The sequence below is a fragment of the Strongylocentrotus purpuratus genome, unplaced genomic scaffold (assembly GCF_000002235.5).
Source record: "Strongylocentrotus purpuratus isolate Spur 01 unplaced genomic scaffold, Spur_5.0 spur5_scaffold_4, whole genome shotgun sequence".
Classification (NCBI taxonomy): domain Eukaryota; kingdom Metazoa; phylum Echinodermata; class Echinoidea; order Camarodonta; family Strongylocentrotidae; genus Strongylocentrotus; species Strongylocentrotus purpuratus.
Window position 1 is genome coordinate 8,267,673 of NW_022145610.1, and position 25,182 is coordinate 8,292,854.

The 25,182-nt window shown below is 37.3% G+C and overlaps 1 protein-coding gene across 1 annotated transcript in view; it reads left to right on the plus strand.

The window, feature by feature from the left end:
• The first annotated feature begins 643 nt into the window (after positions 1-643).
• LOC592853 (neurogenic locus notch homolog protein 1) overlaps positions 644-25,182 on the plus strand; it is a 67,562-nt gene continuing 43,023 nt past the window's right edge. The window contains exons 1-2 of the mRNA XM_792358.5: positions 644-1,014; positions 9,712-9,793. Coding sequence (XP_797451.4) covers positions 912-1,014; positions 9,712-9,793 — 185 coding nt within the window. The 5' untranslated portion in view covers positions 644-911. The remainder of the gene's footprint in view (positions 1,015-9,711; positions 9,794-25,182) is intronic.

Genomic DNA, 25,182 nt, shown 5'->3' on the forward strand with positions numbered 1-25,182 from the left:
TGATCCCCAGTACACGCGACCCTCTTCCCTCATGCAGCCTTCTGCCTCTAGGGGATCTCACCCTACACCCGCAGTTGCCCAACACCCCGATAAACTCCGAAGCATGCCATCCCTACCATCAAACATAAAATATGGAAAATGTGCAGCGCCAAGGCCGACCTTTGAATCCGTCTTCAAATTTTTGATCAAAATCTGACATTCTTTCTACCACCACTGTACAAGACTTTACAGAGGGTAATTCGAGAAGGGAATGGGTCGGCGGGGGATATCTTGGCATGTGGATGTCCTCACCGCATCACTCCTTCAACCATTACCAGAAGAAGAAAAAAATCATTATCTTTTAGCCCAAACCGATTGCTTTTGTTATGAATGTTCCGTTTGACCATTCGGATGTAATTCCCTCGTAGCCCTATTGAGCTTTGGTTTCATCGGCTTGACCACTTCTTTTGTGTAGTCTGGACAGAGCGTGCGGAGAAAATGGTAAAATTTGCATTTGAATAAGGGGTCTTGGGAGCAACAATGCCAGCGACGTAAACTTTTTTGTTCAACAAGTTGAGCGCGGAGGAATACCCTGTCATGGCGTGCGCCTGTTTTACACAGCCACACGCCGACCTAACTTTTTTTCTCTAGGAACACAAAAGAAAAGACCCATACGTAATACACGCCAACGGCCCGGCCTCATGCGAACAAGTGACTGTGTGTGTGTGTACCGTTCGTGTGTATACCTCATCACTAGCTAGATAGAGATAGCAAAAATTTGCTGGACTGTATACGGAACATAAGCTTACGGAAGCAGATACCAAACTCCTAACGTGACATATCCACGACCAGAAAATCGCCTTTTTGGATGAAATGATGGTTACCTCATGATCAACAAGACTCTTGGATTGCTATAATTTGTGAATTCGAAGATGAGGCGGACTACCCATCCAGGAATTTCTCTCTTTTATCTTCCCAAAGTAGGATTATTTCTGGTGGTAGTGATCGCAACTTTGACGAGTTACTGTGTCAGTGGTAAGTTGGTCCGCGCGAGTCGTACACTTTTTGCAATGGTTTTTTTTTGCACGGTGGGTGATTGAGGTGCCCCCAATCCCCTCCGATCTATGACGTTGGTGGTAGGAGCCGGTGACTTCCAAATATAACTCGCATAATTTAACGTTTAAAGTTATTACCAATAGTTCTTAGATTGGCCGTAATGTATATGCTTCCTATTAAGTGTATGATGAGTTTGAAACTTCACTGAATATAAAAACTTGAACCATGTGGCCAGTTGTGTGAATATGTTTGGTTATACAGAAAATGAGGCATATATTATATGCACTGATAATATGATGTTTGAGATCAATGGCTACATTACAGTTACCGTATACATACATGTAGGTTAAGACTCTAAGGAGGCCTTTGTGATGTATAATGCCCATAGCTGTATACTATAATACTAGTACATGGTAATTTGTATCTGCATGTACATGTGTATTGTATCTTCAATATTTATGTTTTATATTTCATTTGATTCTGAAATGTGAACTCTCCATGAACTTTGGACTTTAAAAGGTTAAATGAGCTACTTTGCATTTGATACTTAATGAAATAGTAGCTTTCACCATACATGTTTGATGTACATCTATGTTTTTAAGGCCTAAAAGCAATTACACATTATTTACTTAGACAAACTTTGATAGACATACATGTACATTACCTTTACCTTTACCGCAAATACTGTAAGAATGCTGAGACAGCAGTCGAGCTTCCAGGTCTATCTTCTTGTAAGAAAGCAGTGAACAATTTGGTTTATATTTTGGCTACATGTTGGCCTATATTATTATATTTATATGTTTTTGTTTAAATATCCTGTGCAGTTCGAGATATTCTGTTATTTCTTTAAAGGTAAAGACCAGTTATGGTCATGCGATTGCATTGTGAAAGAAACGTTGTGGAATCGATCAGAAAAGGTTGATCATCTAGCTTCTAGCATCTGCAAGGTTCTGGAATCATCAAAATGATAAGAGATTTGGCCCATTCTTCGTAAAGTTACAAGCACTATACACAGAAAGATGTATATGGGACTACCCTATATCTCTCACAGACCATGAGAGAAACAAATTTACCAAATATATGAATTAGTAGGCGGTTTCCCGGCAAATTTTGTATCATCATGTATTAGTCAAAACATATTCTTTCACATGATTGGTAATGAGAGCTTCCATTTCATTTTTTGAAATTGGGGCATTTCCAATACTGGTCTTTATCTTTAATATTAAAAGCATTTATTTTTTCAGTGTCTATTAATTTCTAGTTTTTGCCAGTTTTAAGTAACGTTTTTTGTAAGTAAGTAAAGTATGTATAATACAATTTTATTTGAAATATAACTTACAAGAACAAATGGGCCAAAATTCTTGTTTAGTATAGAGCAAAATATTTCAATTGTTAAAAAAGAAACTTTTCAGGTCTTAGTCTTGGCTAGAATAAGTTTTCCTCAGTGGAAATTATTTGGTGTGTTGTTCTTGTTCCACAGCAATCTAATTACTTTAAAAATGTACTATTGTAATTCAATGCTAATCGTTTGTAATTGCACTAATTGTTGTGGGAAAAGTTTTCTGCTGTAAGTTAAATGTACCATAGCAGTATGCATGTATGTACATGTGCAGTCTGTAAAATGAAGCACAAACACATTATCAGCTTATAGTCAGTGCCAGAAGGGCTTTGCAAATGTAGGTCCCTATACCAGTATATGAGCCAACGCCCTTCTGTCTCTCTCAGCAGTTATAGTATATACAGGTATCGTAATTATTAAATGGATAATCTAATTTATCTAAACAGTAATGGCCTGGCCAGCATGTTTCCAAATTAAATCGGAGGCTGTGTTCAAAAGACAAGTTATCTCTTGTGATTTGTTTTAAGTTCAGCTGGTCGTTGTTTGGTGATGAGTTGACCATTGAGATAAGAAGATGGGCTTCTTAGTCTTATCTAGCACTGGAATCAAGACCAGGTCTGCTGTCCACTGAAGGGGATGTATTAAAAGATTGTGATCGTAAACAAAGCACATTGCTTTGGCATACTGATAATTGGACTATGCCAAATTGGTTTAGGAAGTGTGTTAAGACTTAGGAGAAAAGTGTAAACTGGATCCTTCTTTAATAGTATGGACTTTGTGAAGTCAATCTTATTGGAATGATATGCGTTCCCTGATATGTGCCGACAGCCAAGTCCCACATGTGTGTTGATGCTTGGGTACAGGAACTGGAAATATCTCCATGTACATGTACGCCTTCACCTAAAAGTGTACACCCATAAACAAGGAACTTCCCATACGGTATGCATGTTTTTGATATGATTCAGTAACATGTGCTTTTCAAGATTTATAATTGATCAATAATTTTTCAATTTATTTTTTGATGTAGGCTAAAATTGCAACTTACACTGTACATACACCATGTAATTATAAACAAACTTGACATACGATATGTGATAATTATTGTACATACATGTATGTACATGTAAGTACATGTACAGTTACATCATGGTTGAATGAGTGTTGAACTAAAATAAATTTGAAGAATTTAATACAATTTATGATAGGAAAAAATGGGGTACACTCAAAATGATGTTTTGCTTGTACAGTACAGGTACTTTTAGTCAGGCACAGGTAAAAACAAATATGTAAGCCTAAGGCTAAATAACAACAAAAAAGTGTTTCTTGTCCCGCCCGCCCAGCAAAAAAAAAAAAGGCTTATGATAAACATTTTGTTTAAAATAGCTTCTAAAGTGATTCAAATTATCTGTTTTGTCAGACAATGCATCAGTACACTCACATCTAGAGCACAATATTTGTGACTAAATAGGCTTGGCCAGCTATATTTAGCATGGCAGCCATCTTGGAGCTAAATCCAGGATTTTGTTTCAGAATCTGAAACAAAGTTACCCAATCCCCCTTTTTTTAAAAGTCCGGACTAGAAACATGTTATTTTTGTTATTTTGCCTAATAAATGTTGAAATTTCATAGAGCCACATTGTTGAATCGAGATAGAGTTGACGGACTGAAAGGAAAAGTGAAATACATTTTAATGTCAGAATCATTGTTCTTCTTCAAGTACTGTAGGCCTTCATGTACTGTACATGTATTTATTATATACAATCTTTATACATTTTATCTGCCACTTTCAGTACTTTGTGTACTCTTAAAATCAGAATATACATAAAAGAAAGCTTATGGGATATGAGATATGAACATTTATTTTTACTTTTAGTTTATACTCAATACTGTTTAGTTGGTTTGATTGGATGATAATGATTTATTATGTGATGAAACAGGATTGTTTATTTCCATTTTGTAGAGGGGAATTATTTTGGTCTAAGTGGTGGTTTTGAAAAGGTCCCTTGGAAACAGCCTCATACATATAGATTAGGTAATATAGATGAGTGAAGTGCAAGAAGTAAACAGTAATCATTAATGGAATTTTCAGGAAAAGAAAGCCAAATTTCCCTTAGAGCTTTCCCTTAAGGAAATACATGTATGATTTACTTTGAGAATGATCTCTTTAGAAAGGGATTGTTAATTTCTATATCAATATGCAATTTAATATGCAATAGTCATTTTGTGAATCAAACAGGTAATATTGCTCATGTCATAGCTTCTTACTTAAATTGCTATTGCGAAATTTTTGTCTTCTTGATTTCAACATATGTTTTTCAAAGTTTTTCATGGAGGCCTACTCTACATATTTTGAATTACCTGTTTTTAGCCATTGCCTGCAAAACATTGTAACAAGGTTGACATTATGTATTGTGTTGGAGCTTGTACATAAATGGTAGATGATTTTTAATAGAATTCATGCATTTAAAAAAGTACCATAACATACTGTACATGTACTGTACAGTCTAGGCCTAGTTGGTCTACCGGTACATTCAACTAAAGTTTTAAAGGTAAGTAGCAGTTTCGCTATTTAATGCACGTCATTGCCAAATTTGTAAAGTAAATACATTGTAAGTTATTATTTTGATTTTCAATGGTTTGATGATGAACTTTTGCCTTCGCAGCTGGCATGCCTACGCTTTCCGCGAAATCAATTTGCGACAATGGTGGAAGCTACATTTGCATGGCCGCATGCCTTGCATGTGTAGTCAGAAAGGAGCCTGGTCCAATTCTTTTGTTTTTGGTTGCCAGATGTTGATTCTCTTGCTCGCAGAGGTGTGAAAACTGATTAATTGTGACTAACTTTATTCAGGTGTATAAGAGAGAGGGAGAGAGAGTTTATAATGAGTTGACTGAGTTCAGATTAACACAATTTAAGAGATAATACTGATTTGATAAGGGTGCATGCATGATTGAAAAAGAAATGTTGTAGGAAATTTCTGATTTTTATAGGCCATACATGCATGAAGTTTGGTATTAAAGGGGAAAAAAGCTGCTCAATTCATCCAATAAGTTCTAGACCTATACATGTACATAGATGCCCCCCCCCCCCCAATTTTTAACTGGGGACATCCAACATTTTGAAATTTAAACACGGCTTGTGCATTCAGACCCTCAAATTTTAATCATAAGTTTTCATATACCCCCCTGTGGAAAAAGCAAGTGTGGAGCCTTACACAAATTTGGTACCTTTCTGGCAGCTAACCCATCTACATGTAGGCATGCAGTCGGCTGATCGTTTTCCTAAAAATGTCAGCAGAATTAAAAGTCCACAAAAAAAATAATGGGTGTTAATCTGTAATCATTGCTGAATGTGATGATGACCTGTCCTTCGCAGGGTTTTAGGTGTTTTTAAAAGCAATCTGCCCAATAGAAGCAGGATACTTAGTTTACTTACAGGATACTTGTACTATGTACATTGTAGCCAACTTGGATGCACATATACCGGTATATGCAATGAGGTAGACAAACTTCAAATTAGTTATCCGGAAGGATTTACAGTGTTGTCTTGTTCTGTGCCAACGAAATCAAAATTGTTGTAGTATTTTCAGTTTGAGTATCCTTTATTTAGAAATGGTTCCTTCTTCTTGGGATGATTTACAATGTGATATGTTCCTCTAATACTTTAATAGTGAGTTAGTGTCTTACTTAATTGAATACTTATGTAATTATAGTATTACACTACATGTACAGTACATGTGTGGCTGGCTAGACGTCTATACTATAAGCTGTAAACTCTATCATCTAGTTTTATAAATGAATCTCCATTTGTGTAGAAAATGAAGTCTAGAGAAGGCTTTCTTAATAGTTTACAAGATGGGCCTTTGATCGGCATGACGCTAGCAGTAGAAGGCACAAGACTTAATTGTGCAACCATTACAAAAGAAGGACTCCAGTTTATAAAACGAAGAACAATTTTCACACCTCTGTCCTTTGTGAGAGTGGTATTTGGTGATGTTTATCTTGGTGTTCCATTATGACGTGTGTGTGAAACAAGTTCGGTGAGCTGTGGGGCCAATTAGTGGTCCATGCTTTGTCACGCTTGTGCCATCCTTGTCTCCTGCAACCAGAGATCATGGCTTGGTCCTGGACCTGTTCATATGCTGGAGTTCTGGTCCATGCTCCTCAAGAATAAACCATGTCACTTCTAAATTTAGTACATGTACATGTGGATGTAAGCCTACATTGTAGCTATTGCAGTCAGTGGGTGGTCTGTATTGGGAGTTTCAAATTACTTGAGTTATAATCTTACAAAAATCACATTCTAGATACATTAGAAGTTATCACACTTTTGTGTAATGTTATCCATCAACTACCCTGAAACTTCCCTCTTTAAAACGTGTGGTATATAATATATACATGAGGAGGATAGGATTTAAAAAATAACATTCAAACATCAACAAGAGACTGAAATATATGTGTCCATCTAGAAGTAGGCCCGTATACTGTTATTTACAATACAAAATCCCTCAAAGATCTTAATCGGATTTGAATTTTGAAGACAATTATGTACATGTACTAGGCATGCGGTGAAGGTGGGAAAAATGGAAGACAGGGAAATGAAGACGGGGGAAAATGAAGATAACTTGTGAAGTTTGAATATAGGCCATCTCCTAAACTTGTTATTTGCCTTCCAACTTGTTCCATTGTCGTCATAACATCTATTATTCTTCCTCTCTTTCTCTCTCTCTCTCTCTCTCTCTCTTCTCTCTTCTCTATCTCTTCTCTCTTCTCTATCTCTCTCTCTCTCTCTCTCTCTCCCGCTCTCTTTTGTCCATCTTCAGCTCTTCATGAAAGGGTTTCAAGTACAAGCCCATTGTTAACGTGCTCAAGGGTGTCAGGTTTGCATTCTTCACGTAACGAGGCTCATGCCATACTCACCAAACCTCTCTGAAGAAGTAAAGGAGCAGAATAATATTACCAATGTGTTTTTTCACAGTTCTCTTTCATTTGGTCTGTACTGGCATATTGTCAACAACAAAAGTTTGGAGAGAGAGTAGTCTTGGTTCTCCAGTAGGTTTGTGGTGAGGTTCAGTTCCCTCAATCAGTTGAAATTATAAATCATTTCATTAATGTCCATTAATTGTCAGGAATTATCTGTGTGAAACATATACAATTAGAACATAGAACAATATATGTCAAGTACAAATTAACAGTCAACTTAAACTAGCTATAGCGACTAAAGAACCCCTTTTCTTATTAAAACGTACATGTACATTAGAGGAACCTGTACTTACAGAGTAAGTCCACCTGTGCGACTGCTTTTTCTGTCAGCTACATTTATGAGCAGTCTTTATGCACAGGTTCTACTCTAGGATTTCATGCACAACTCAGGTAGTTTAAATCATAACGTGAGCAACTGAGCAAGGTCAAGTCTCACCTCGAATCTCAGCTAGAAAGGTCTGAAAAGTTTTTGAACAAACTTTGCGGAACGTGACCTGTGTCTCTTGCCGCCAACCTGACGTCGTCCTGCGGAGTGGCTCACTGTTGTTCTATTTGAAATAGAAAGAGCAAGGTGGGAAACAACTAATTGTTCAGTTGACCTTAAAAAACTATTTGTATTTGAATTGATCAAAAGGGCAAGAAGAAATCTGAAGATGACAAGTGAAAAATATGTGCTAAGAATGCAAACTTGGAGCGTGTTTACAAAAATGTATTGGTCTTTTCTCACTTATATTGTTATCAATTACTTGTTGTTCTGTAGAGAACTTTTTTTACTTATATAATTCTTCCGTCAGCATTTATTTGAGTTGCATTTATTTTAGTTGCATTTATTTGAATACAAAAGATACTTGAACATGAGCATGTGTATGTAAGTTTATGAGACACATTGCATTGAGGAAGCACATGTTGTTTTCTTTATGAAGTAGAATAAATTTAGGTTTTTAAAACAATTTGTTGGACTCTCAGGTTCTGATGTGGTGATATTTGTTCTAACCGAGTATTTCTAGTTTTGGACATTCGTTGTTTCCTTCTTGAGCATCCTGTTTAACAACGGAAAACTCCCACGGAAGGAAATAGCTCAAATATATCCCAAGAGTTTGTCTTTGTTCACATTTTTATAGCATGATAAACTTTAATCATCACTTATGGTTGTAACGTGTATATTTGTATAAATTTTGAAGTGTTTTGCCAAGAGAAATACTGTAATATCATAACTTTACAGTGATTTTGCCACAAAGGAATATGATTGGTTTCCAATTCCACCTGAGGTGATTAGGGGAAGATTGTCAATCTTTGTGCAGTCCCACTCTAGGGAATGCGTGTTAGCAGGAAAGGTTTTCCAGCTGTGCTAGTCGATTTTCTTTTAATCAAAACTGAGTTTCATAAGTCAGTCACACTTCTTTACATGCTATACATTTACATGTTATACATTTACATGTTATTGTAAGGCTGTATTATCTAAGTCAAAGGGATGGACTTTTTCCGTTTTTACCGTTATAACTTTTTTTAACTTTGGAAATAATTTGAGCAATTGATTTGACTGAGAGCTCTGGTATTGACGGTCTTTTGACCTAGAGTACCTTTTGTGTGGACCTCCCCCTGCTGGGTGGGGAGGCACTGAGGTCTCTTTGGTTATTTTAAGGGGGCATAGCGCAACAGGGTACTACCAAACGAAACTGTGCTGGAACAGAACTCTGTCCAGCTGTAGATCTAACATTATTAAATAATGTACATGTACATCAAGCAGTGGAAAATAAATTCCCCTGAAAAACAATCTGATATGGATTTTGATCTGTATCTACAGTATACAGACTACATGTATGTGTACATTCTTTGTCCCTTTCTATGTTATCATTCTTGTATTTAATGTTGAAGTTATTCTTTGCTGAAAATAAACTACATGTAGGAAGAAGGAAGTATTACCTATAGATCATGTTTCATCTTAGTCACTTTTGGAAGTAGTTGAATGATTTTAGACTTTTTTCAAGCACATTTGATTTGAATAGAGATCACTTAAGCACAATACAAAGCATGATTTTCTATACTCGAGTGTGCATTAATGTTGCTTTGTCTTTTGTTCTTAAAACTTCTTAATAACTGTGTAATCCAAGTTCTCTCTTGGAATATATTTACACGACTGTCCCTCCATTTCAAGCTGTGTCATACCATCATTTCATGAAGTAAATTTGACGAACCATAATTCTTGTCAGTGAGTGTAAAATGAAAAGTATTTAGTTGTAAAGATATTTCCAAGTCAATTTTATAGCTGACTGTTGAGTAATAAATATGTGTAAGATTTTTTAATCAGATATTATTATGCTTCATTATTACATCCTTTTGTTTCACCCACTCAGGTACCAGTACGTGTAGTCCCAACCCATGCAATGGCGGAAGCTGTATTCCTCCAGACACAGAAGATGGAGAGGTGACATGCCAGTAAGTAACCTATGACCTCACTCACTTTGAAGTATTACACCTCACCTTTATGTGCCTGTCTCATGGTGATACAATGTACAATAAAGTCAGGAATATCGTCCACATTGACTCAAGATATATATATATATATATATATATATATTTTTTTTTTTTTTTTGAGGGGTGGGGGGAGGAGGACATTCTTTTATTCCCTGATGTCAAATACCAGGATTTAAAGAAGAAATAATAAATAAATTGAAAATAAGCTTTTAAAATCTTCAAATTGGCAATTCTTTGTTAAGTGAATTACCATTGTTTATCCATCTAAATTGGCAATGCCTTAAACTTTCTTTTTTAATTTTGTATATTATAAAAAGAGCCTGACAAGCAAAATGCAAGTGTTACCAGTTTTAAGAGGGAAAACTGTTTATTTTACCACTTGAATAATTGAATTTCACAGTCTTCAGTGGGAAAGTCATATCTAATGTCTTGAACATTTTTCATAAGACACTTCCTTGTGTCGGTTCCTGTATTCATGTAGTATTTACTTACAAACATGTAAATGTAGTCTTCAATATGTGGTTTTTATTGTCCTAGATTTAGAAATCTTCTTTATACAAGGCTCCATCAGAATATTTTAAAGGCAGTTTTTTTTTTACCGACATTGCTACCACTGCTGTTAATTATTTTCAATTGCACCATCTTTCGGTGGAGGCGTACATGGGGCGATTTCCAGTTCCTGTACCCAAGTATCATCATGTGCACGTCATGCAGTTGGTTGGTGATGCATTGTGGGACATTGCTGTAGACACATCTGGACATTGTGAGCAGCAGATGGCAGTACATAAATCTCAATTAGAGTCAGTAGAATACCCTGCCTTTAAAAAAATGTCCTAACAACACTTAGCAAGTCCACATAGTCACATACTCAATGTTTCTTTCATGTTACGTTGACAATTAACAGCTCCAGGGAGTATTTTTATCTTTCAGCTGCGACACTTCATATTGGTATCCTAGAATAGAAATTGAAACAAATGCCACCTGTGGGGAAATTCCATTTCAATCTTTAATCTTGAACCAGGATGGAAGAAGGAGCCCCCTTTGTAGCTGATAAAAGTTATCATTTTCCTTGAAAGAACTTAAATTCAACATTCCTCAGTGTGTCAACTGGCACATGACAAAGTACACTTTGAAATTGCAAAAGCAAAACTATATCCTTTCTGTGACTGAAGTCCATCAATATCTCATAATGGATGAAGGGTTTTGCAGGTCATATATGGAAGGTGACATTTTGTATTCAGTATAATTTTGCTCGACTAAAACAAGAATTATACCTGGAGATCATAGATAAACTCTTTCAAATTATTATAATAATATTGGGTTCTTGTATAGCGCATATTACATTCAATTTTCTCTGCGCTTCCAAAGAGCTTTGGAAAGTATTACATGTACCTTGGCTTTAGCATGGCTGCCATTACGGCGCTCTAGCATTTCAAGGAAATAATTCCTGCCAGGTACCTATTCACCTCACCTGGGTCGAGTCGAGTGTGGCAATTGTAGATTAATGTTTTGCCAAAGGATGTTAGTGCCGTGGCGGGACTCGAACCACAGACCTTGTGATCCACAGTCTGGTGACATATCCACTCGACCACTACACCTCTATACAGGTGCTATGTTGGTTGAAGTACATTCTAATGTGATAAATGATCAATCTTGGAAGTGTTTAAGACATTTTAAGATAAATTCATACCTTTTTGAAAATATCTAGATCTACATAAATCAGAAAGTCTGTGGAGACACAAAATGATAACCTTTTGTATGTTTTCCTACATTAGTCTAGAGAGGTTGCTTTTCTCCATCTTGACTCCTCAGACACATAACAAATCCATGAAGGTTCTGTGAAGGTTATCATTTTGCTGAGAGTATTGTTATGCCTCCGCCACCGAAGGTGGTGCCGGAGGCATCATGTTTTCGGGTTGTCCGTCCGTACGTCCGTACGTCCGTACGTCCGTCCGTCCGTCCGTACGTCCGTCCGTCCGTCCCGTTTGACCGTTATCACAATATCTCAAGAACCATTTAAGATTGAAACTTAAGACTCGGGAATAGTATTTATCACCATAGGAAGACGATCTGATTAGATTTTGGAGTACGTAGGTCAAAGGTCACAGGTCACAGAGGTCAACTTATGAAATTCCTTGTATTGAGTTTGTTAGCGCGATATCTCAAGAACCATTTGAGATTTAAACTTCAAACTTAAGGATAGTATGTATCACCATAGGAAGACGATCTGATTAGATTTTGGAGCACGTATGTCAAAGGTCAAGGGTCACAGAGGTCAACTTATGAAATTCCATACATTGAGATTGTTATCATGATATCTCAAGAACCACTGGAAATTTAAACTTCAAACTTAGTGATAGTGTGTATCACTATAGGAAAACAATCTGATTACATTTTGGGTCACGAGGTCAAAGGTCAAAGGTCACAGGGCTCATTATGTATGCAAAAACAGCTTGTGATCGCGTTATCTGAACAACCGATTGATGGATTCCTGCCAAACTTTGGTCATGTATGTATCTTGCAGAGCTGATGAACTGATTAGATTTTGGGGTCACGAGGTCAAAGGTCACAGGGCTCATTATGTATGCAAAAACAGCTTGTGATCGCGTTATCTGAAGAACCGATTGATGGATTCCTGCCAAACTTTGGTCATGTATGTATCTTGCAAAGCCAATGAACTGATTAGATTTTGGGGTCACGAGGTCAAAGGTCACGGCGCACATTGTGTATGCAAAAACAGCTCGTGATCGCCTTATCTCAAGAACCGATTGATGGATTCCTGCCAAACTTAGGTCATGTATGTTACTTGCAGAGCTGATGAACTGATTAGATTTTGGGGTCATGAGGTAAAGGTCAAGGTCATGCGGCTCATTATGTATGCAAAAATAGCTTGTGATCGTATTATCATTAGAACAGATTGATGGATTCCTGCCAAACTTAGATCATTTATGTATCTTGCAGAGCCAATGAATGGTTCATAAGATCAAAGGTCATGGGCTCATTATGTATGCAAAAATAGCTTGTGGACGCATTCTCATTAGAACTGACAGATGGATTACTATGTAACTCAGGAAATCTTGCAGAGCCAATGAACTGAGTAGATTTTAGGGTCATGAGGTCAAAGATCAAAGGGTCATATATGTTTATGAGAAATTGCTTGTAATCACGATATTCTGAGAACATGTTAATGGATTACAATTGAACTTGAATTTGAAAAATTTCTTCCGTTTCGGTTTGTAAAATTGCTCTATGACGGAGGCATCATTTTCGACTGCGCGCAGTCGAATTCCATCTAGTTTGAGTCATTTTCTTGTCCTGCTAATCTCTTCCTCTTCTTTTTCCTCTCTCTTTCTCCCCATTTCTTGTTCTTACGTTACACAATAATTCGCCCCTGTCCATCTTGTTGTACGTGCCTGTCAACTATTGTCCCAACGCTTTGTCACTCACAACTTCTTTTTTTCTTGGTGCTAAAGATCTCTTCTCTAGGGATCTGTCAATCATTGGGCATCTGAGACAAGAGAGGGGGATAACATTTTCAGATTTGTAGTGGACTTTAAATCAGAACTGCAATTTGAGTTTAAAAAATGCTGTGTTCCAGACAGGACTCAGAAATTTGTTGTGAGAGTTTTCTTCTGCCATCTAATTATTTGAGATATATCTAGGAAATGAGATATTGTGTTAAATGCCAGAGATGTAAACTTAAAATGTAACGACATTGTCAGTCATGTACTGAATTTATTACCATACCGCCTATAAACTTTTAGGGTGGAGTTTTGAAAGTAATTTGTTGGGGTTTCCATTACGAAGGTGTTTGGGATGAGTAGGGATGGATAGAGGCCCTTTTAGAAATTACAAAAATAATAGTACTTTCAATATGGAATCAAAAGTATCAAAATGAGCCACTATTGGTCAGTAAAGTTGGGACCAGTTTTGATCAAGGCAGTATGTACTTGCTGGACATCTTCTCCTTGGTGTGGAATCCATGGCCGATCAATCAGGCTGAAAACCAACTGCTTGTGAACTGTCATGGGAGTTTGGCTGATAAAATAAACATTGCATACCTCTGGGGAAAGAGAATGCATTTATTCAAAGAAATATTTCATTGCTTGGAATATTTTATTAGCAAGTAGTCTGGTTCGGAATTCTATAACGCTGATAAGTGTGAATGGGACTGTACATTTTTTTAAATATAAGTGTCCTAGGTCTGCAGCCCAATTTGTTTCAACTTCCTGACGATACACTAGATAGTCTACTAGATACATGTAAAAATTGGTGTATCAAACTGTATGTGGGGATTTTTTTTTAATGGCTCTAATTTGTGGTCTGTTCCGAAAGATAACCCACATTTTCGTTGCATTTTCTAAAGTTCATCCTTGTTAGTTTGGGAATATGATCATATGCACTTAAAAGGTCACATTACAGTTTACATAAATGTCTACCACACTTTCCTGCATTATGTTTAGAGAGAACAAACAATTGAAGTTCATTAAAGCAATGAGGAGACGGGATCAGAGAAAGAGAGAGCTTGATAAAAAAAATTAGAAATAGGGAGAGAGAGACAGACAAGTGAGTAGAGATATAGGAACAAGGAGACTAGGTAATATAGAAGAGAGAGAGAGAGGGGGAGAGAGGGAGGGAATACAAGAGACTTAAAGAGAGAGAGGGAGAGAAAGAGTGGGCAAGAGAGGGAGGTAGAGAAAGAAAACAAGAAAAAAAGAAATACCCAGGAAGTGTCTCTCTCTTCCTCTCAGAGAATTTCCTGTCATTATGGCCCGACTGAATCAACTGCCACAAAGTGCACATAAAACACCCATATTACATGTGTATTCGTAATTGAAGGCAATTTTTTATAGGGATATTTGACTTCAGTTAGCTGGTGTAAGGTGTTGCTCAGAAATATTACAGGGACTTAAAGATTTCATTTGCATTGGTGCCTTATGACTTGCGGAAAAACCAGAGGAATTGCATGTACAGTTGTAGTTCTTAGTATCGCATGTACATTTCGAAGAACAGTGACCACATTTGATCATGAGTGTGATATATTTACACGTAGCACTCTAGACAAACACTGACAGTGGTTATTTATAGTAAAGTAGGATGAGTAATCAACTTTTGATTGCATCATCACCAAGCAAACTTTATACTGAATTCAGGCATACCATATCTTTCACTGAGAGCTAGAAGGGCCTTGCTGCACATCATTGAACACAAAGTAAACGCCTTTCTGACTTAAAAAAAAAAATGTCCTTGTCCCACAAGCAAACCAAGGTACAATTTATCAAGGTCATTAGTTCATTACACCATTTAGATTGGCCATTAAAATATGATGAAATGCAAAATATCATGTGTTGAGAGCCAGTAGGGCATTTACTCTGTGTAAAGATGCCTTTCTGGCTCTCAGCAGGTGATATCATCCCCAGGAAACTAGAAAGACCTTTAACGATCCCTGGCAAGGAGTGAACACACTTTTTGCTTGCTTTCATCAAATGGTATCAAACGGTATCATCTGTGGTATTTTTAATGTTCTTCTTTTAATTGGCAACACTATGAAGGCCTACATGTGACTTAATTGTCTCTTTGTCATATTCCGTGATTGATTGCTCCATAACAGGTACCTGTTTTGTGATGCCTTTCCTGTTCCTTTACATGCGATGGTTAGGGCTCTCTGTTAGTTTAACCAATCCACATGCCTGTTGTAATAATAGCTAATTAAAGTGCCTGTATCCTAAGTGTGTCTCTGCCACCTTCCCCTCCTTTCCTGTCGATATTCAACTTTCATTTTGGGCCCTTTTTGGGGGCTAGAAATCTAGCTGCATCATGTCAATGGCAACTCTTTTTTTACTTGTAGCGTGCATTACCCTAATTCCAACAAAGTCCAGACTCCAATGTCAGCAAAGATTTAAAGGGAAATCCTACCCAAATAGACAACTACTCTAAAATAAAGCAGAAAAATAAGAGAAGTAAACTGATGGAAATTTTAATTAAATCTGACTAAATTATTAAAAAGTTATGAATTTTTGAAAGTTGGGATCACTATACGCATACTCAACAAAAAAAATTGGTAAAACAAAAATGAATACATTAGCGTGCACAGCATATCCAAATAGTTTTGATAACAATATTAAAACAGTTACACAATCAAAAGTGAAAACAAAATAGTTGACGGTTTGATTTTTCCACCCATGATATCTTATTTTCACTGCAATATTATGCATTCTAGAATTTAAGACTAAGATGCACATTGTATTTAACATGAGACGATGTGTCTCTCATAACATTTTACTTATCACTTATCAGAATTAAGGATTCTGTGGTTTCATTTACAAAACAGAAAACATACATGTGTAGTAGCTGTCTAATCCTCTATTGTTTTCAATATTATATGATACCCTATACCAATTATGTTTTGAGAACTGTTTGATCTTTACTAAAACTTCATAATATTTTTAAGTAGATGAACTCCTGTTTGCAAACATTATTGTAAGCTGTGAATTTGAAAGACAATTCATGATTGGCAGTTGAAGGTTTTCATTTCACCAGTATGTAGATATCCTAATTCTGCCAGCGTATAATTCATTTTAGGGCTTTTTAAAGTATAGTAATTCAATTTCCCTTGGAAACTACAAGTGCAATTCATTTATAGTCATGTGATCATCACAGAATTTGCAGAAAAGAATCTTTTGAAAACAAAATGGTTGCAACACAGCTACAATGTACATGTATACAATGTTTGTACTGTTATTCAGTGCTTTTCTGTGATATTTTAAAAGGTAGCATTTCATCTGTTAAAGCAAGAAGGGTACCAACTCATTAAAAATAATAATTTAATGCCCTTTTGGGTTTTAGACTCTCAGATAATTTCGAACAAGTTTTTTCAACATATTTTGGCAAAAAGTCAAACAGTCGATATATATGTACAGGTAGTGAATTTGATGAATGTTGTTTAGTATTTGATGATTTTACAAAATATTGTAATGATGCATTGATGAATTCCACATTTAAGAAAGACTGAAATTCAATATAATTCTGAAGCCGTATCTCACCAGTATCATTTACATGCAAACATGTCATGTGCAAAGTGCTGAAACTAAAGATATTTTTTTATCATTCTAGAGATGGCAAAATGAAAAGTATTCACTCTCCAAATGAATCAAGCATGCACAGCATTGCTTTCATTCTGACCTTCTTGGCAATATCTGTAGAGTCCTCTAAATAATGAAATGGAAACCTGCATAACACGAACAAAATACAACCTCCTATCTCATGAGAAAGATGTTGAGATTCCAAAAGAAGGAATCATTTATGGAGGATTGAGGGTTTGATGATCGTGGAACAAGTTTGAAGGAGGGGGGGGGGGGTGGAGTTAAACAGTTTAAGGAGACCAATGCCATGCATTTCATTGCAGTAATCAAATTCACCTAGCCTATCAGAAGACATCAGGAATAATACTTTTGATTTAGATTTACAAATGCACCATTCTGTCACCACCTCTATTGGCTGTGGGAAAAGTTTTTAACGTTCTGAAGTTGTGTAAGACCTTGCTCTTTATCAGACTTGTGTAGGTCCTTAACCAGAGTGGCATGGTGGTAACTTCTGCTATCGTTTACTTGGTAACGACTAAAGTTAATTATAGCCAAACCTCATGGTCCTGTACATCTAGCTTTTCAACATCCTCGTTTCCAGAAAATACACAAATATCTGGCTTCATCATCATCTGGCTACAAAACGCTTATGTATTGGGGGAATCAGGAGGAATTTTTGCCTTGACACACAAAAAAATATGCGAGAAATTGTTCAATAAAACTACAGCAGCGGTGTAAAATTACAGTGTATGTCATCAAGAAACACCTTAACGTAGGAGTAGCAACAAGTTGGCAAGAACAAAGAAATTATGGATAGGTGTGCAGAAACTATTAGCGTCAGAGATCAATCAATACCTTACTAAGGTGTGTTGGAGGGTTAAAGAAAGTAACAGTTAACTTTAGAGACGATTGAGTTCTGATAAAAATGGACAAATGATTTTTGAGCTTTCTAATTCTTTTTTATTCCCCATGTGAAAGGATTTCACAGTAGTAATATGGCATACATAAAAAGGTTGCCATTGAAATGCCAGCATTTTTCCTAGTGTTACAAGAAATAGTTTTCACATTTTGGACCATATTTGATGCCACATGTTTGTGTAGTCCCATGTCTCCATATCTGTGTCCGTTTAGTGCTTTTTCTTGTATGTGATTTGCTGCAAAGTTCGTTAATGTTATTATTTTGGTGATTCAAAAACCTAAAAATAGACAATTATTGTCATGATTTGTCATCACTCTTTCCCCCAATAAGCTCCGCTCACATTGAAGCTGCCTGACCCGTAATCAACCTTCTCTTTAATCCTACTTCCCCATCAGAAGGACCTGTAGGTTTCAGGTCTGTCATCAGGGTTCAAAACGCCCACCGATGCTGCGTCCCTGCATAAACACTCCACCACTCCTCTCGTCCAGGAGTGGGGTGGGGATTTTGGCGGGAAGCGGGGGATCTGCCCCCCACTTTAACGCTATCAAAAGCAGGTCAGTCCTTTGGACCCCAGTCAGATGGGGGGCGAGGGTAGGATGCCAGCCCCTGATGGAAAAAGATCCGACTTAACGATGTTAGAGAGTATACAGGGATGATAGATATGAAATTCTAGGGCGACGCGTTAAGTTCACTGTACAATGGTAGTTGTAAACTGGTATTATAGATTATTGTTTGTGTTATGATGAGATACGTATGTATAGTGCTGATGAGAATCTTATTGTATCATTCTGAAGATAAAAAGCTTGCGGATTGATGACAGGTTCCCAGAACTCTAGTAGATTTTGATTAGAATATCCATCCATGAGAAATTGGGAATGAATCTACTTCTACATGTTCAGTTGTATTCTTTCTGCATCGGTATCAATTACTGAGTAGTAATTACTGAAATAATGTTTATCGAAAGATGATCATCATATTGTCTTGACTACAATCATCCAATTTGTAACCCTTGGTTAGTCATATGTAGAAGATAGTTATCCGTCCTCTTCGTTTCGTGATAATGATCTACATGTAGGAAGATCATGTGCAGTTCCCATATCAGTCTTTTGGAGATCTTGGCAGATAACTGGAAGTGAAGCAGATAAGCGCCATTACATTTTCCTGATGAGATATCTTTTTGTTTCCTGGCTGAATCGGATCCAAGAGTCAGAAAATACTTTGCTACATGTATCAAAAAAAGTGTCTGAACTCTGGTCATCAGATAAGGTATGACTTATTCAGCTCAAATACCTCATACCTCATGTTTTTTTTCATCCCCCGATTGTAGGGCTTCATGTGTCTCCGATGGATGTGAGCCCCATTATATCCACCCATAGCGGAGTGTGGGAAAATGAGCGGCTCCGACGAACTTTTCACACCCCATCTCCCAACAAGAAAGGGCCTTGGTTCTGCCTGAAAAGGCCCAATAGCGTTGGGAAATAAATTTACTTATTCAGTGTGACAACCATTATTTTCTGTCCTTTGTTTGTGTTTAATATGATATTTGGTTCTCATTTTTCACCCCATTCATCGCGCCCGGGAACCCGTTGAATTTGTGTTGCCAATCTGGATTGTAGTCAAGTTCAAGAATGCAACTCTTACTTCTGCCTCAAAAGAACTACCTGCATGAAGCCAATGCAAAAGTTGGCCTCAGACCGATACATTTGTGCGATACTCCTGCCTTTGATTTGCCGATTACAAATGAATATGCTTTTGCTTTACTGACTTTAAAGAAATTCTGATGAATAATAGACACAGAGAAATATTCCATTTGTAAGCTGACGAGGTGCTGATGTGTTCCCAGTCAGAAATTAAGAAATTTAAAGTTACTGAGATTTGTACATGTAGACCATTGATCATCAATTTCACATGCATGGCTTTTGTCCTCAAAAAAGATTACTAATGGATTCAACTCTCCTGCATATACTGAGAATTTATTTATGGCAGAACTTTTCGTTCTTTAACGATAAGTGCACATGCACACAAATAAAATTAAGTATCTTCATTTAAATGTGTTCTGATGGTTCAGTTACATATTAATAATCAACTTAGCAGAAATGAACAAAATGGACACATCAAATCAACCCTATATTGAGTCACTATTAATGAGCTCTGTGCAACAGCAACACAATCGTCCTCATTAAGCATAGAAGAAGAAAAAAATCAGTCATAGTTTCGTCAATTCGTGGCAATAACATGTCAACAATTGCCAGTGAATTTACACTTGTGGATTTGTAATCAGGTTTCAGCGTGGCCAAGGCTGTCCCAATTAAGCCTCCAGTTGCCATTGGGCTCCTACCCCTGCAGTGCTACCAGTGATGCAGACGCCCAATTACTCTACCACCACCACCAGCCCCATGCCCTTGTGCCTGCCTGCCATGAGTCAATCAAGTCCTAGTCTTCCCCAAGTCCTCTGGTTATTTTGTATGTCCTCAAAGAACACGCTTTCTACCCTATTAAGACGTTTTGTCAAAATTTAGACCCCTTTAAACGACTTGGTCATATATTGCGCTTCAAAGAAACGCATATTTCAAAATAGTTTAGAAATTCAAGATGTAACAATAAACGTGTTGGTATAACATGTAAGTGATCATATTGAAGGCTGTTTTCTTTACTACTCCATAGATGGCTGCTAAATGTTTATAATGATTGCATTTAGGTAGGCCTAATCATCAGTTTACCGACTGCCAACAACTCCTCACAAACTCTAGCAAGAGAAGGTGTAGCAGTTGCCATTGAAAGGTCTTGACAACTACATGTATGCATTGCAGGCAAACCACATCTACGGACATGTGTCCCACAGGCAAAGACAACCAGTTATAGACCTTGAAGAAAAAAATTGGCTCCAATGGCCGCTTGTGAAGTTAACAAATGGGAGAAGATGATGGAGGTAGAGAGAGTGAGTGAAAGTGGAATGGAGATTGAGCTAGAGTGAGCAGAGAGTGAGCAGAGAGAGAGAGAGAGAGTGAGGGAAAGGAGGTTGAAACTTTGGCCAAGTTTGATGCCTGTAGACTCGTCCACGCTCACTCTATGACCAAATATGGAATGGTTTTACATGTTGATGGTGGCGTTCCATGCAGAGTTGAGGGGACGCAACACCCAGTACATGTACATGCAACTTACAAAACTGAGATATTTGAGTAGTTTTCTAGGCAGAAGAATAACAAATCCAGAAACTCTGGACTTTGTAGGCATGCAGTGCCTGGTTGGAAATCCTAACAAAGACTAGAATTTTACATGTAAAAAAGTTCATAAAACTGGACTACTTGAATTTGAAGAGTATTAAAGTTTACATCAGATTTATCATATTTCCGCCATGAAAGCAAGAGTAGTGTTGGTTGTAGTGCCTTGTGCTTGTAGTTACAGACAAAGACTCTCACTTTCGACATTCAATTTCAAGTTTCAATATCATTTTGATAGTTTTATACCTCCATTAGCTCCAATGATTATAGAAACTTGAAAGCATTATTTTGTAATTGTTTATCATTACATTATTACATACTGTACACTATTATGTTACTCATTTCCAAGTTTGTTGATTTGAAATATATAAAATCAAAAGGTCATATCCTCTGTCTTATTTTGAGACTGCCAAAATAGTTTTATCATGCATGTTGAGTTGATAAAAGGGGGAGAAGCATAAGACCCATTTACAAAGCCTGAAATCATACGTTTCGAGGGACTGCATGACAGTAAACTCCTGGTAAAACCCACAAAAACCTGTTGGTGAATAATGCGCACGCGCGACTCGTTGCTGCTTTGCATACGATTGCATGGAGACAAGGATAGTCAGGTGACCAAAAACTACAATTTTCCAACAATGTTTCGAGAGCGCGCGTTTACACTGCAAATGTCGGTGAAATTTCTGCTGGTGTTTTAAAAAGGTAGATTTTTCAATTTGTTTTTCATTGTGTTTGCTGCTATTTTACATAGAAACTTCCAACATAACACTGCTATATATGACGATCATTGATTTTTGCTTTCAGTGTAAATGCAGCTTATGAGTTATGTTGTGAACCCATAAAGCGGCTTTATTGCCTTTGGTGTCTATGTAGATTGATTACATCTCAAATCCCAGGGTATCCCAGGAGTTGCCCAAGCCATGTTGTCCATGGTTTGATCCAGGAATTAATCATGTGCCCACTCTAGCTAGCGAGCCACCTTGTAACATGTTTTCCAGTCTTGGTAACCTTGTGATTGCAATAAGATGAGCAATACTTCCCTTCTACAGGATAATGTGAGATAGTGGGGTGAGATACTATAGGGTCATTGGAATATCTCTCAAGGCGAATAAAGTGGAGTTGAAGATGTGCTTTGCTTTCTGTATTGCTCATGCAGTTTTCAGCTGCATTCAGTCTAAATAAAGACTTGGTGAGTCCAGTCTACCAAGAGAAGACTCATTTCCTCTTTATGAGTATCATGAAATGAAGCACATATGTACATCATGTAAATTAAAGATTTCGAACAGGGAAGATATTTGACATTAATTGCATAGTGAAACAAAAAGTAACTACTGAACAGAGATCAATTTTTGTTTCGGAGAAGAGTTGGTGTGTCCAAAAATATCTGTAAAATCGTTGAGTATCGTGTCAACAATCAACATGACAGGCCAGATGACATGCACTGTAACCTTCCACTACTCTCATCATGAACTTGAACTTGTACATGTCCCCAGCCAAATCAATATCAAAATACTGACATGAGAGAGAGAGGGAGAGACTCTGCACATGAAAAGGTTTAGAGTAAAAAGCGCAGAGAGAGAAAGAAAGAGAGAGAGGGTACGATAAAAGAGAGACAGGGAGAGAGGGAAGAGTGAAAGAGAAAGAGAGATAGAGTGAGAGAGAAGTTGTCAAGTAATCAATAGTTTCGGTGAAAAGCAACACATGTCATTTGCCAGGGGGAAGGCAGCCAAAGCTTGTATCCTGCACGCTTTTTGTGCCAGGGCTAATGTGAAACCTCCATTGTTTTGTTTTAGTCGCTGCCGAAAAAATAGGATGCATGCGCATGTCTTGCATAGAGAGACATAGGTTTCAGAGATCCATGCAATCAGGCAGGGTAATCTTCCATCTTTTTTTCCTGGTAATGGGAGGGGAGGAGGGGGGGGGGGGGGTTGGTAGTCTGGTATTTTGGGTGAGAGGTACTATTGTGAGCGCTGGTGCAGCCACAGTGCCGGTGCTGGACGTCGGTCACCAATTATGTCAGGCGTAGAGCGGCAGAAAATGCCTGCCATCCATGCAATTTGAGCATCCTTACGTTTATTCCAATTTGGGTACATCATGTAAAATTTGGCAAATTTAGACATACAAGGATGATAGCGGAAAAATATCTAAATATGACTGGTCTGTAAAATGGGTGGATCAATATTTGAATGACACAGCTTATACCAAGGCTCGGTACAATCATCATGTGGTTATTTGTTGTGGTTTTGAAGTAGTGGTGTAAAAGACAATTGCAATTGATTTTTGTTTGTCTATTCGATGAAGCATCCACAACAAAGACAAATGAATTACTCAATGATGACATTGAGTATAATTAATGCTCAGGTATAGGGAATCAAAACTGCTTGAATCAAACAAAGAGGATAAGGAGTTGGGTTTATTTACGTGGGTTTAAAAAAAGCTGGCAGGTCTCAATTGGTCGTGATAGCTCTTTTCGTTTCTTTTAAAGAGGGAGGGGAAGGAAGAGAACCAGATGTGCATCCTGGTCCGGTAGAGACTTGACTCTATTTTCTCCCGGTTTGTCCTCACAAGACGCACGCAATCTTCATTAAAGGATGCCTAGAATACTGCATCCTGGTAAACTTTATTGGTTTTTTCGGCTCGACATGATTCTGTAGTTGATGCAGCCTCATGACATGGTTGGACCTACAGTATAAGCTTATTGTAAAGATATTATTATGTTTATGAATGAATACCGGTAGTTTAATTGATCTTTAAAAAACATGAATTTCTAGAAATTTTGAGAAATTTTAATTCCCTTAACCTGAGCTCCGTTGCTTAGAACTAATTAGCATTGATGGTAACTTCCATGGAAACCATGATCAGATTGGCTGTTGAGTGATGTTGCCATGGTAGTTAATATTGATAGTAAGTTTTATGCAATGGGTGCCTGGTAGTGCCATCTTTTAAGAGGACTTTTTGTTTTATGGGTTGATCAGTATATCCATGAAATGTACTTTGAAGAAAACATGCCACAACTGCAGGGATAACAAATAATAGAAATGGATAGAAATGTTCATCCTGCATCTTTATTTCTTGGTTATCTTCCAGGCATCACTTTAATACCCTCTGCATGGATTTTGTGTCCTGAAAATTTAAGTTCAAAGTAGTACCTTTAATGCTTGAAGGCCTACATATTACATCCCTTCACATCTGCAGTCAGCCTCTAGCTGTTCAGTCAGTGGTTGCCAGATGGGCAGCAGGGTTGCTGACCATGACGACAAAGCACATCACAAAAGGCCACATTATCCTTTCTCTGTAGTGCTAATAGTGGCTATTTAAACCCCATTCATATTAGAAATTACTGGAGCCGCTGTGTGATCGCTCAAGATAGAGGCATTGGGTTAATCAGTAGTGAGCTCAGCATGGACCTGGATCTGGATCAGATAGGTCCTATTCACTCAATAGACAAGTTAGGCCATTTTCATAATGCAATCAAAATTTAGTGCACAAATCTTGTGAAAATTATTTAATTCACATGTTATGAATAATCATATTTCTACAGTCAGAATGTGAATTCTATACATTAATTGTTTCTTTCATTGCATTTTGTTTATTTCCATTTCCAATGAATAATGACTTGTCCTACTTGTCAATACATAATGCATGCAATTCACATTCTTACTATTAAAATACAATTCATACCAGGTGCATGAAATAATTTGTAAGAGGCACTTAACAAAGATTTGTACATTAAATTTGATTACATTACGAAATGGCTTATTTGACGACAAAGCCATTTGCTCTAAATTGAGTCTGTTGTCCATGACATGACCTGATGTGATAGACTATGGGTGCGTTTATCGGGTCTTGCCACTAGATATGTACATCGAACCCCACTATACGAACGTGATTTGCGGGATGTCGCGTTTATCGTCTCTTCACGATTCACAATAAAGGCCTTGTCTCTGCGCAGCTGCTTTGCCCCATTTGACCCGGGAAACAGACAGTTTCTCGGAGGTAAACTAGATGGACGAGTTCACATGGCGCGCTATCTCTGAACCGGAAATTAGTCTGGGAAAGTCCGATTTGTATGTGGGGTTCAAAACAGCTTTGCGTTTATCATGTCTCAGAAATGTGATTCTGGCTGTA